Below are 14,050 nucleotides of genomic sequence, written 5' to 3' on the forward strand. Positions count from 1 at the left end.
CATGTCATTGTTCTAATTCCTATTCAACAAGTACAGTTAAGGAATAAGTGGTAAAGGACCCAGACTGAAACTGCCTCCTAACGAACATATTAAAACCTTCTTTAATGAACTTAGCAAAATTTAGCAACTTTTTCTTACTACTCTAGTAATAGACATTAATGTTGCATATTTGTGGAAGTTGGGACGTGTTCTGTAATACTTAGGTAAATACTGATTGCAGAGATTTTGAATTGCAGGACATTCCATGACAAAGTGGTATTCGTCTCCCACTCGATTCGTGTCACAAAGATGACATAATCTTGCTTCTTGTGGTATGTTCATGTGTCTCCCTTTCTCAGTTATTGGTAGTTTAATTGTGATTACTTGTTCTGAGTTTCAACATTGGGATGCTATAGCTCAATGGAAAAAAGTATAGATAATCTTCAAAAGTTATTTGGCTTTTAAATAAATTGTAGTTACTGGCTTTTGTAGACGGTTACGACAAGTTCCTACCCATTTTTGTGTATAACTATCTTTAAGCCTTGGGTCAGATTGTTTATCAACTAAGCGGTTGATACAGATTGTGGATAGTACCACACAAAAGACAGCCCATTTTCATCTAGAATCTGTTTGATTTTAAGTAACCAGTCATTTGTGTGTACTTGTAAAATAAAACATTCATTTAATGTATTCAGCATGCGAGAGGAGAATTTGTTACTAGTGAATGTGTCAATGGACAATTTGTGCCAGAATTTGATCTTTCGGCAATATACATGTACAAACAGAGGGAAACGTTCCGTTTCACCATAGATGAAACAGTTTAGAGTGCTTTTCTTAAATCGGAGTATATATTTACAGTACTGATTCCAAGTGTAATGCTTCGGCAATGTCAACGCAGTTATTACCCCAAACTTCACAACCATAACTTAATATTGGCATGACCAGTGAATTGAATAAGTCCAGTTGACAGGAAATAGAGAGCCGAAGTTGTCTGCTTTTTCTTAACAGTGCCATCATTGCCCGTCTGGCCTGATCCGTTTTGTTTCAAAGCTATGTTAAACTTACCGTTGAAATTGAAAGTCAGTCCTAGGTATTTAAACTGCAATTAACGTGTTATAGAGTATTTCCATGATGAGGTGAGTTTCCACATCATTCACATACAAAGCAAACAAAAAGGAGGATCATGAGATTTTCACCTTGATAAACTGCACAAGACTCAGAAACGGCACCATTTGAGGAAACGCATGAAACAATTCCTTTATACATGTTCCTGACAATATTTAAGAATTTGCCATTGATTCCATAGCGAATGTGTTTTGTCTATAAGCCTGTATGCCACACTTTGTTCGCTTCAGGTTCTCATAATCTATGATGAAAGCACCTGCGGAACATTTTTTTCTTCCTGCTTCTTATTATGTCATTCAAACATTTCATTACAAAAATGTGATCAGTTGTGGAGTGATTAGGTCTAAAGCCAGCCTGGTTTTCGGAAAAAATATCTAAGGTATCAGAAAAAGTGCATAGCATTTCGTTGAGTGCAGCAGTAAAGAATTTAATTAGCACTGCATGAGAGTAATATGATGCCCCTGTAATTGTTCGGGTCGTTTTTGTCTCTTTTATTTTTTGTAAATGGGGGACAATGGTACCAGTGAGCCAGTCACCTGGTAAGGTGCCAGTTTCAAATATTATACTGAATAAATTACACTAAAACTCTTTTAATTTATCAAGTCAATGTGAAGTGAATGTACAGTGGAGACTATCGAAAAAGCCTTCTTGTGCAATATTTTGGTCCCTGTAACTTGGAAAAATGTTTCTCCGAAATTACTCTTTCGTAGTATGGATATGCAGTTAATTTTTTTGAGGTCGTTGTAGTATTAAACACGATAAAGACCACTTTAGCTGTTGCACAATGCACGGCGGAACTTTTATCAAGCACCCCAGAAAAGAACGCTTCAGCACGCACTCACGCGCACACTGATAGTGCTGATACGGCACCCGAACGAACACACAGTCGACATCGCCAAGTCTTCTTTGAATGTTCATATTTTGTCACTGTTTCCTTCTGGCCTTTTATTTATTTATTATCTTTTTTATTATTATTATTATTTTTTATCCCGTCATGTTTCTTTCTGCGTCAAGTTTTTCGTTTTCTTCAGTCTTTTAGTTTAGCGCATGTTTGAGTTCACGAATTCTGCCCGGCCGAGCAGAGTCATGATCACTGATATAATCATGATTTGTTTTGGCTGCCGGCGGAACTTAGATAAGAGCCGCAGCGAGTCAACACTGAGTCAGAGGTTTCTGGGTTCGATTCCTGGCTGGGCGGAACTTGACGTCAAAAAAAGAAAAACAAAGAATTAAAAAAAAGTATTAGTGGTTGTAGTAAAGAATATGGGTTGACATAGTGGCGATGAGTCAGTACTACAAGTGGTACCTGGGGATGGGTAGTCATAGTTAAGTATATCATGTTGTGCAGGTATATTCCACCTGGTGATTCCTCAGTTGGACTACTGATATGACAGTACCTTCCCCACTGATGTGGACAACTACCCAGAAGAGGACCTGCCAAGAAATCAAACTTTCAATCAGTTCAGCCTGCACACACACACACACACACACACACACACACACACACCTTGGTATGTTTATCTTCTTCAAGTTGAGTATATAGCCACAATCAACATCATAGTGTTGTGTTCAGTTGGTTGGTTGTTGTTGCGTTTTTTGTTTGTTTGTTTTGTGTGTGCTACTTTCACTTGAAAGAAACTGTATTGTCCTCTGGTGGTGTGAAAACAACAACAACAACAACAAAAAAAAGCAATTGTAAAGCGAGATCAACATCATTTGGGAAAAAAAAAAGAAAAAAAAAGAAGAAAAAAGAAGAAAAAAAGAAAAAAAAAAGAAAAAAAAAGAAGAAAAAAAAAAAAAAAAGAAGAAAAAAAGGTCACAGCCATGCACTGCATTCGAGCACAAAGTACGTGCATTTCATCTTTTGGGAGAAAAAAAAAGGAGGAGTAAATAACTCTCGTTTACTGGCAACATCTGAAACATGAGTGTTTTCCCGCTTTTCGGCCTTGACACCAGACGACAACTTCGAAGGTTTTTCTTGTTGTGGTGACCAAATCAGCGTGTTTTGCTTGACTTCTCATATACTTTGCTTGAAAGCAAATTGAACCCCAGATCATAAGCATGCCTACCGCACTCGTTTTTCTGGCAGAGGGAGCAGAAGAAATGGAAACTGTCATTACAGTTGATGTGCTGCGACGTGCCGGGGTGAGACTGTCTTGTGTGCGGCTTCACAATAGTTGGCCAGGAAATTTAGATTAAAATTTGCGTTAGGTCAAAATGTCTGCAACAAAACCGTTCTTTTTACGATAAAATAGAATAAATCATACTGATCACACTGATATAAAGTTGGCCACTATAGGGGGGCGGGAACATAGGTAGATTTTGATTTTTAATGTCCAGAATCGAATATTTTTATTACTTCTGCCTGTGCGAGAGCGCCTTACAAAGAGTCGCAAGGCAAGCCCAGGCGAAGGTTACGCAAGCGCGCCAGAGGAAAGGGTTCAGCGCGGTACAGTACATGTGACTGCCGCGCTGATGTTGATCTGTGAGCAGGTCACTGAATCTGAACAGTAAGCTAGGAACAGAGCTCTTTCGGGTCAAAAGGAAACAAACATTTTCAATTTCATGTATTTTATACTAAAGTGGTAGAAGACGCAAATCCGCTTTTATGACTGTATGTACTGAATTTTAATCATGTTTGTACTTGTTTGTTTCTGACCACTTCATGTTTAGACACATTGCCATGTCACAAAATGGCACCGAGATTTTGGATGTTTTCAATAATTTTCAGCACATTTTAAGACACAAGAACAAACCATATTCTCATAAAATTGTTGCAGACATTTCTCTAATGAATTGCAATCCTGATAACATGTGAAACATTTGAATAATCATTGTAAACACATGTTTATACTGAATCAGACTGAGAGACCCCCATTTCCAACAAAGTTCTGGAGACTGACCCATTTTCATTTTCCAGGCAGTCTTTGCTCTTCATGACTATCTGATGCACTTCATTTTGCCACCTTCATACTCCAGCCAGATACATTTTCTTTCCCATGCTAAACCGACGTGTGTACTGCGGCAGGGTTCGTGAGCCACATTTGCAAATACTGCTTCATTTCCAAAGAAAAATATATATTTCATACCGTTCTTTTTACATCAAGACATGATGTTGGTCGATTTTGCCATCAGCTGCCTTCCATGCTTTCTGAATTAATTGTCTGGACAGTGCTCCAACAATGTTCATTGAAACAAACCTAGTTAACAGGTATTGAGATATTCATATACTACACGTTAATAAGCAGAGCATGAAGTATTTCCAAGTTGTGCATTGCGTAAAATGTCAACATATATAATTGTTCCTGCGAATTAAATGATCCCATGCTGCCTTCGTAAATTCACCTTTGCAGTAGGTATAATACCGATTTCATTCTTTATGAAATGTCAGGACCGGTAAGAAACTCTAAAACATTCATAAAAGCAAACTTGCGTTTTCTACCAATTTAGTATGTAATAGATGAAATTAAAAAATTTTGTTTCTTTTTGACCCCAAAGAGTTCTCTTATTTTCTGTACGGTATCTGTCATCTGTTGCAGTGACCTACTAACGGAGGTATAGGATAGCATCAGCACGGCAGCAGTCAGTTTCAGTTTCAGTTTCAGTAGCTCAAGGAGGCGTCACTGCGTTCGGACAAAACCATATACGCTACACCACATCTGCCAAGCAGATGCCTGACCAGCAGCGTAACCCAACGCGCTTAGTCAGGCCTTGAGAAAAAACAACAACAAACAAAAAACAAAAAAACAAACAAAAAAAAAACAAAAACAAAAAACAACAAAAAACGGGGGAATAAATAATAGATAAGCTTGCATAAATAAATAAATAAATAAATAAATAATTATAATATAGAAAAAGGTAGTAGTTATAATATTAGTAATACTAATAAAATGATAATAATAAAACATAAATAAATAAATAAGACAACAATGGTGATAAATAAGCGAATAAATGTAAAATATGAAGACACACATTCACACATACACCCACACATGCATAACAGAAATGCACCAAACATGCAGTTTCACATATATGAAAGCACAGTCAAATGCATATAAACGTACATGAGCTCCAACACACACACACACACACACGCATTACCGTGCACCTCCTCTAGCCCCCTCCTCCACACACTCATTTCTAGTCTAAGTATCGCAGCTTCCACGGCACACACACACACACACACAAACACACACTCACAGAGATGAACACTTACTTGTACAAGCACATATGAAAGCACAGTCAAATACATATAAACGTACATGAGCTCCAACACAGACACACACATTACCTTGCACCTCCTCTACCCCCTCCTCCACACACTCATTTCTAGTCTACGTATCGCAGCTTCCACGGCACACACACACACACACACAAACACACACTCACAGAGATGAACACTTACTTGTACAAGCACACACACATACGCCCATATCTCCCACCCCCAACCCCACACACGTACATACAAAGATATATATATATATATATATATATTCGTTCCAATATCCTGTTGCTCCCACAGTGTAGGCATGCATACACTCACATACCTCATCCTCTACCCCACCTCCCCCCGCACTCCCACCTCCCCTCACACACACACACACACACACACACACACGTACACATATCTCTCCTGACACTTGTGTACACTTTCACTCTCGCGCATTCACAAACGCACTCAAAAGCACAGACAGTCAGCCACAAGTAGTGTACCGCGCTAAACGCTTTCCTCTGGCGACCCCTTATACCGCACTTGCGTAACCGTGGCTTGCTCATGCCTTGCGGATCTTTGTAAGGCGCTCTCTCATGGCCAAATGTGTGAGAAGTAATTATTAAAAATCAAAATCTGATCATGTTCCCGCCCACCTACAGCGGTCAAGTTTATATCAGCGTGATCAGTATGATTTATTCTATTTTATCGTGAACGGTTTTGTTGCAGACATTTTGACCATTTTTGTATCTGTCCTGGACTATAGACCGCTGAAGAGTCCCGTGTTGACATGACTTGACAGGAGAGGCGCGTCACATGATCTGTGCTCTCGAAGTTGATTGGCTCTTTGAAATTTCGAGCAACAAGGCGATCGAGAGAGGCAGAACGTGGGAAACAGTTCTTTCTTTGATTTTTTGATTCATAATCTGTTCTTTTTTTTATTGCACACATATTTGGTTGTAAAAATGGAGGTCGTCAACTGAAGAAATGGGGGGCAGCGCACATTTGCTGCTTTTGCCTTTGTTGATTGCCTCTGGCATTGCTCGCGATTTCGAGTAAAAGTTGAATGCGCATGCGCAAGATCCAAGATGGCGAGCGATGACGTCACGAAACTAGGATTGTCTGAGTTATTTCCCATCGTTCCGGTCAGCTTCAACAGCACTCTTGTTGTTCGACAAACCGACTTGCTCGAACACCTTGTGCTCTTGATCGATTAACAAATGTAAAATAGAAAAAGCAAAGGACAGTAGGAAGAACGTAGACATGCTTGATCTCAGTTGAGGCGAGATGTCCATACATCGATAAACCTAGCTTTGTGAATGGCTTCGACCAGTACGGTTCACGGTTGAGAGTGGTTGTGTCTGCGTGTGTCACTTTCTTGCTATGTGTGTGTGTTTCTTCGTCGATTTTACGCCAGTTCACTAAGACGGAAAAAAGTACGCGCGCACGCACATTCTGTTAGTGTGCTGTCAGTGTGTGTGCTTGTATGCACTGATCTGAACAAAAATTAATTTAGATAGTGGCTTGGGAGCGTGTGTTTGTTTCTTAGTGGTGTGTCAATGTGTCTAGTGTGTTTGTGTGTGTGAATGATCCACTGTGTGCTTTGTGTGTGTGTGTGTTGTGTCATTGTGCGTGTGTGTGTGAGAGAGAGAGAGAGTTTGTGAATGTGTTCCACTGTGTGTGTGTGTGTGTGTTAGACAGAAGGAAGGGGAGAGAGACTGAGAGAGAGAGAGAGTGTGTGCGTGCATGTTTGTGTGACTTATGTATGAGTTGGGTGGGGAGGTTGGTTTCAAGCTGTGTGAGCCAACAGCTCAAGCACACATATACACACCCACACTATCATAGCACAAAACAAACACACACACTGACACTGCACACACGCACATATACACACACACAGAGAACAGGGCAAATTTCACATAATTTCACCTCAATATCTGACAGGGGTAAGATGCTGTTTCAGTTTTCTGTGTTTTTCTTTGAAACAGTTATTAGGCAGTGTGCTCCAAATTTCCTTAGCAAGATCTACAATGACACTGAAAAGCAACAACCAAGGCCCACATTAATTATGTCTCCTTTGTTCATCAGAAGGGAACCAGGGTCGTGACTGATGAAACTAGCAGTAATAGACATAGGTCAAGACTGATGAAACAGTAACAATAGACAGACACAGGTCGAGGCTGATCAGTGAAACTAACAGACACAGATAAATAAGATAAGTTATTGTTGGATAATTTATATATATATATATATATATTTTTTTTTTAGGCTAATTCCTGACATGTGAAACCATATGATACACCAGCAGATTGTGGGACTTCATCTGAACACGCAGGTCACTAGAAAAGCTCTCCTCGTGTAAACCAAAGCTTCAACACGTGGAATGAAAACTAGCCTATTTGGGGAGAACACTTGAGAATTCACATTATTTTGTAGCAAACAACATTGTGTTATCTCCGTGGAAATGTCTTGAACAAACACAGAAATGTTCACTGGTATTTGCAAACGTCACTGTGGTGCGCTGGATAGCTGCAACCCATGCCTGCCTCCTCCTTTGTCTTGTCATTCTTCAACCTGCTTTCCTGCTTTAGTTTTCAACTTGGGAATAGTTTGATAAAAGCCGCTGAAACCTAGTGGGCCCCGAATCAGTACAGTATCCTCGGCTTGTACTGCCAATAATGCAGCATGTATCTGGCATCGCTCAGTATCCTAGTAGAGACAATCGTAGTCAGCAAGGCAGAGCAAGGGAAGAAGTCGCGTGGGTTGACCGTGTTTACATTCGTCGCTACCGACAAAGTGGCGCCTGGTCCCACAATGTACCGCGCGGGATGTCATCTTCTCAAGCCCTATTTACTGATTTTGATGAAATCCACAAGAATTTCTGTCTGATTTCAGTTTTAGTACCCCTGACACATGACACAGAAAAGCTGTTGTTTTTCTGACAGAATGCATTTGCTCGCACGTGTGTATTATATAAATGATATGCCTGATATTCTTGACTGTTTAGTGAAAATCTGTGCTGATGATACAAAAATCTATGAGGAAGTAGGCCCTGATATATGTAGGTTAAAGTTACAAGCTAGTATAGATAGATTAATAGACTGGACTGATGAATGGCAAATTAGCTTTAATAACAATAAATGTATAAAGTTTTACATGTAGGAAAGAATAATCCATATTACATAGGTATTACATGGACTGTACTGAACTGCAGGAAACTTCCTCTGAAAGAGATCTTGGGGTTATTTTTTACCCCAGTCTCTCTTTTGATACTCATATTCATGAAACCATAAAAAAGCCAATAGACTGACTGGATTGTTAGTTGGGAATATACAATGTAAAAGTAAGAACATAATGATACCTTTATTTAAGTCATTAGTTAGTCCAGTCTTGGAATATGGGAATGCTGCCTGGAACACAAGATTAGTTAAGCATACAGATATTATTGAAAATGTACAAAGAAGATTTATGATAAGAATTATTGGCGTTACTGATATGGACTATGAAAAAAGAGTGCACTTACTTAAATTACCCAGTTTAGAATATAGAAGACCGTGTGGTGATTTAATAGAGATATATAAAATGACTCAGGGTTTTTATGATAGTAAAACTATATATTCTTTGTTCACCTTAAACGACAACAATGTTACAAGAGGACATTCCTACAAACTGTTAAAAGTTTCTGTTAAAACTTCCAGATTTGGACTTTTTTTTTTTTACTAACAGACTAACAAATGTTTGGAATAATTTGCCACAAGATGTTGTCTCCGCAGGCACAGTGGATAATTTTAAAAATCAAGTTGACACTTACTTTCAAAAATTAAAATACAAAACTCATTTAAAAATATTCTTTAATAAGCATTGAGCACTATTAGATTATAAAAATCTCTCTATACAATTATGGGGGCTCTCACTTCCCCCTATTTCAAGTGGGCAAAAGGCTTTAAAGGCCTTCATATTGATATGATATGTTGTCTGCTTTAGTGATAACAAAATTAAGGCAAGGCCATTTCCATTTTTAAGGTGTCAAGTCGCCCATATCAGTTAATGAAAATCATTTCACGCCATCATGAAATATCGTACAGTAACCAAACTTGAACTATACCATATGATTGTTACTTTGAAAAAATGTAGCAAACACAATAAAGACAAATTAAGTGATGCATCTCTGATTGCATTTATTTTAATAAAATAAGAAAATTGAAATGTAAAAAAAATCTAAAGACATGTTTTTGCCAGCCACATATGTCATTATTGAGAAATTTGCAGAAGTTATGATGCCTTTACACTTTAAAATGCACCCACCATTTGCCTTTGCAGTTTTCAGACTGAAGTTGGTTGTTTCTAATTTGTCAGTGCTTTGATCTTTAACCTTTTCACATCTGACATATATTGCTGAGATGTATGCAGAGAAATTTCCCAGAAAAATGGAAAAATCATGCCAGAAAAATGGAAAAATCATGTTCGTAATTGTAGTTCAGTCACCTCCCTAACTATTGAAAATAATAGAAGAAGAAGAAGAAAAAAAGAAGTATTCATCTGCATTCCTACTTTCAGCTCCTAGAAGATAGTAATCTTTATATAATGCAACTTACACAAATGCTGTCACATGTGCATGCAAGCACATGCCCACATACACGCATGGTCATAACATACCCCCATCGACATTTTCACAACACACACATAAAGACATACAACAGAGAGAACCGATCACAGTTCACATCCCCCTTTCACTTCCCATTATACAACTAAATACACTTCACCACCATCGCACCCCAAGAAAATCATGGGAGTGTATTTATCTTGTACAGCAAATAGCTTTTCTGTTATGCTGAAAAAAGCAAGAGTGTGGTACAATATTTGGATGTATGGTGTACGTCAATACAGTGTAGCACCCTGTGCTCTATGATATACACTGAACATCAATAGCACAGTTTTGGGTTTAATTGTATTGTAAACCATGCTTCATAAGTTCATTTACAGTGTACATTATTCCCCATTATAGCTAGTGACAGAATAATCAATATTTGATTGTGGTCACTCTATGGAAGGAAGGAAGCTGTATTTCACATTTATAGACTGATACCAGTATGTCATAATTCCTCCTTCTTTGTCTTACCTGGCATCTGAAGTTAGTTGTCAGACCATGAAAACAACACTCATGGAAAAGTAAATGGAGTTGGCTGCAGTTGCAAACAAACTCACTCCCAATACTTGTATTAAGACATTTAAATACCAATTGAATCATATGAAAACAGCTTTTTTGTAGAAAGTAGACTTGGCGGTTTTGCCATAAATGTGTTCATTTGCTGACTTATTGCAGCAGTGGTAACAGTCACTTTTGGCACAGATTGATGTGATCTTGGCAGGAGCTGTTGCAACAGACACCTTTGGCACTGCAAGTCTTTTTTTCTTTGAACAGATTGATGTGACCTTGGCAGGACTGAGTGGTGAAGGACCAGTAAAATGCAGCCGTGCTGTCAAAGTTATTCCTGATGCTGGCTTGGAGCAAGCTCTGAAGAAAGACCCATATGACGCACTCATCTTGCCAGGGGGTGCTGGTGGGGCAAAGAAACTTGCAGAGGTAACTCATTATGATGTTGAATGTTTGGCATGGTGTGCTTTTCCAGTTTTGTATTTTGTGAACATGAAACATATCCTGTTTTACTTGGTAGGATAAAGGCACAACTTCAAGCCATTGCCACTTAGCACTAGCTATCGGCTTGCACGCAGTAGAATTAAAAGTATAGCAGAGAAATGAACCCAGAAACTTTCTCAAAAAATGAAGCTCTCTGTCTGTTTATATACTTCCGCTTGACTTAAGATACAAGATCAAGTATATGGAAACAAAGATTACAACATTGATTTATTAGCATTTCCAGTTTTAGCTTCAAGGTTTATTCCAGAAAAGACCCTATGGGGGTAGATGAAAAAAAAAAAAAAATCCAGTAACAAATGGAACAAGAAAGCAGAGTGTGACATTACAAGTGGAAGGTTACCCAGTACATAATGAATATATCTGTGTGTGTGTAAACAATTTACAATTTAACCTTTTCTATGCCTATAAGACATCAGTTGATGTCCTAAACAAAGTGCTTCCCCAGGGCATATAAGACATCCGCTGACATCCTGCAACTTTTATTTATCTGTGCCTGAAAGACAGTTGACATCCCAAACAAAGATGAGCGCTATCAAATTTAAGTGGTTTTATAAATACCCAAGAAGATGTATTTATTGATATTGACTGTTCTGTGATAGTTGATGCAACCCATTCTGGGTACTGGAAGTAGCCACAGTTTAATTGTGTATGATGTCAAACACTGGATTTATTATTTGCAGTGCGGAATGGTTGGGGTTGCCTTGAAGGAGCAAGAGAAGGATGGGAGGCTGGTGGCTGCTGTGTGTGCTGGTATGTTCATGTTTTTCATTCCTGAATGTTCACATATGAAAACATGAAAGTAGAGGGGTCATTTGATATGGACCCATCATTTATCAGTATGGTGAAATGAATTAAAAGAATTAAGTCCTATATTGTTGAAAAATAGTACAGTGGCAAAATTGTTAATGATTGTACTCACGTTTAACACAATTTCAGCTGTTTCTCCCAAATGTTTTCAAATTTTCATGAAGATCCAAGTGGTCTGGAATTAAAGTCATATATCACAGCATCACTTGAGCTGGAAAGGTGCAGTGTGGAATAGGAAATTTGAGCAGCACTTTCAAAGATGTATATATGAAGTGGATGACAGCCAAAGAAGGGTTAAAAAAACAAAAAAACATGTTTTGGTGTCTCCTCCTGTGGCTCTGATTTTAATCGAGTGCACCTATACCATGAACATGGATTTCAGTTTCAGTTTCTTAAGGAGGCGTCACTGTATTCAGGCAAATTCATATACACTACACATCTGGTAGGCAGATGCCTGACCAGCAGCACAACCCACTCGCTTAGTCAGGCCTTGAGTACATACATATTTGTGAACCTATCTGAGTGGATTTCTTCAACAGAATTTTGCCAGTGGACAAAACTTATGTGGCCATTGGTTCTTTTTCAGTGTGTCAAGTGTGTGCTGCACATTGTACCTTGGTTTATTGTCTCATTTGAATGACTAGATGCACAGTTTGATTTCCAGTCAAACATGGGAGAAAGTGTGAGACAGGGAATTGAACCGAGGCTCTTGTGGACACTATTTGCAGATGAATAACTTGAACATGAGTGTGATTACACTTCAAGACATTATAGTCACACGGTGGGAGGAGTCAGGGCAGTGATGAAATCAAGAGATCATGATCTTTTTTTTTTTTTTTTTTTTTTTTTGGTATAGTTTTACCTCTTGCGTCTTTCTGTTGCCAGCTCCAATAGCCTTGGTGGCCCATGGGATTGGGGCAGCCAAAAAAGTCACAAGCCATCCCAGTGTTGCTGAGAAAATGAAAATGGAAGGTGATTTTTGTATTGCTGATGTTTGTGTTGTTTTCCATACTTAGTGATATGACAGTGACTTCATATATTTGTGAACTGTAAGTCTCATGTTTACTCGTATCTATGAGTAGTCTCAAGTGTATGGAAACTGTTTTGTTCCCTGCTAGTGCAGAATAAACAGCTGTACTATGCTTTTGGAGATGCACATGCTGGGTATGTTTATAGTTCCACAACATTTCAAACATTGACATGGATTTGTGATATTTATTGTGCATATTTGATTGTTTACATTTGTTCAGAGGGGATTTGAGGCACCAGCTTTGGTGATGTCATGTTGTCATGGTTTTGCCCTTTATATTGACCAATACTCAAACAGGTGTGTGTATGTGCGATAGTAAGACCCAAGTACTTTATTAGTTTCATGTGTCCTGTTTGTAGTTATGTTTCTTCTGCTTGTTATATTTTACTGTTTCTGATTGCTGTCATCAGAATGTTCTTCTGACTTTAGTGTATTTGTAATGGTGCCTAGAATTTCAAAAGACTGCAGGCACAGCCACCACTTTAGAAATAGTTAGATATTATTATTATTATTATTTATCAGTGATAGTTTATGAGAAATGGAAACACCACAAGATTTTGTTCCATTTCAGGATATAGCTATTCCACTGACCGTGTTGTCGTGGATGGGAATTTGATCACAAGCCAGGGACCAGGCACCTGCTTTGAGTTTGCTCTGAAGATCGTAGAGCACCTTCTCTCCAAGGATAAAGCTCATTCCCTGGTGGAACCAATGCTCATCAAGATGTAACAGCCTGAGTTTGTGGAGATGCTGGCACACTTTATGTTCTGTTGCCAGAGGTGCTGAAGTTTCGTTTTCAGTTTGTTCCAGTTATGAACATTCTGCTCTTTTTTTGTTCTTGGCCATGGGAAGAAAAACACGTTGACTTATCAGTTTTAATTTGTGAATGCTCTTGGCTGATGGAATTTTATAAAAACCCACTTTGACTTCTCAGTGTTAATTTGTGAATGCTCTTGGCCAATGGAATTTTATAAAAACCCAACACTGTCTTGCACTCTGTTATTACATGCTGGCAATTTATTGATTTGTTTTTGGTTGTACTGTTCCCCAGTTTCTTATTTCTTCAGCCATAATAACGGATGCCAAACATGTTACATATATACCAGATTCAGTGAATTATCATTTGTGCCATATATTTTCCCAGTTGTATAAAGATTGAATTTCATAGCAAAGAATGGACTGCATCTCAAAAGTGAAACACTCATTTTGATAAAAACAAAAAACAAAAAAAACACAAAAA

The 14,050-nt window shown here is 38.4% G+C and overlaps 1 protein-coding gene across 1 annotated transcript; it reads left to right on the plus strand.

Moving 5' to 3' along the window:
* The first annotated feature begins 3,044 nt into the window (after nt 1-3,044).
* Nucleotides 3,045-14,050, plus strand: LOC143287633 (Parkinson disease protein 7 homolog). The gene is made up of 5 exons (XM_076595751.1): nt 3,045-3,249; nt 10,737-10,898; nt 11,654-11,723; nt 12,666-12,752; nt 13,382-14,050. Exons 1-5 carry the CDS (start codon nt 3,166-3,168, stop codon nt 13,537-13,539), a joined length of 561 nt encoding a protein of 186 aa, XP_076451866.1. The 5' UTR covers nt 3,045-3,165; the 3' UTR covers nt 13,540-14,050.

The sequence above is a fragment of the Babylonia areolata genome, chromosome 11 (assembly GCF_041734735.1).
Source record: "Babylonia areolata isolate BAREFJ2019XMU chromosome 11, ASM4173473v1, whole genome shotgun sequence".
Taxonomy (NCBI): domain Eukaryota; kingdom Metazoa; phylum Mollusca; class Gastropoda; order Neogastropoda; family Buccinidae; genus Babylonia; species Babylonia areolata.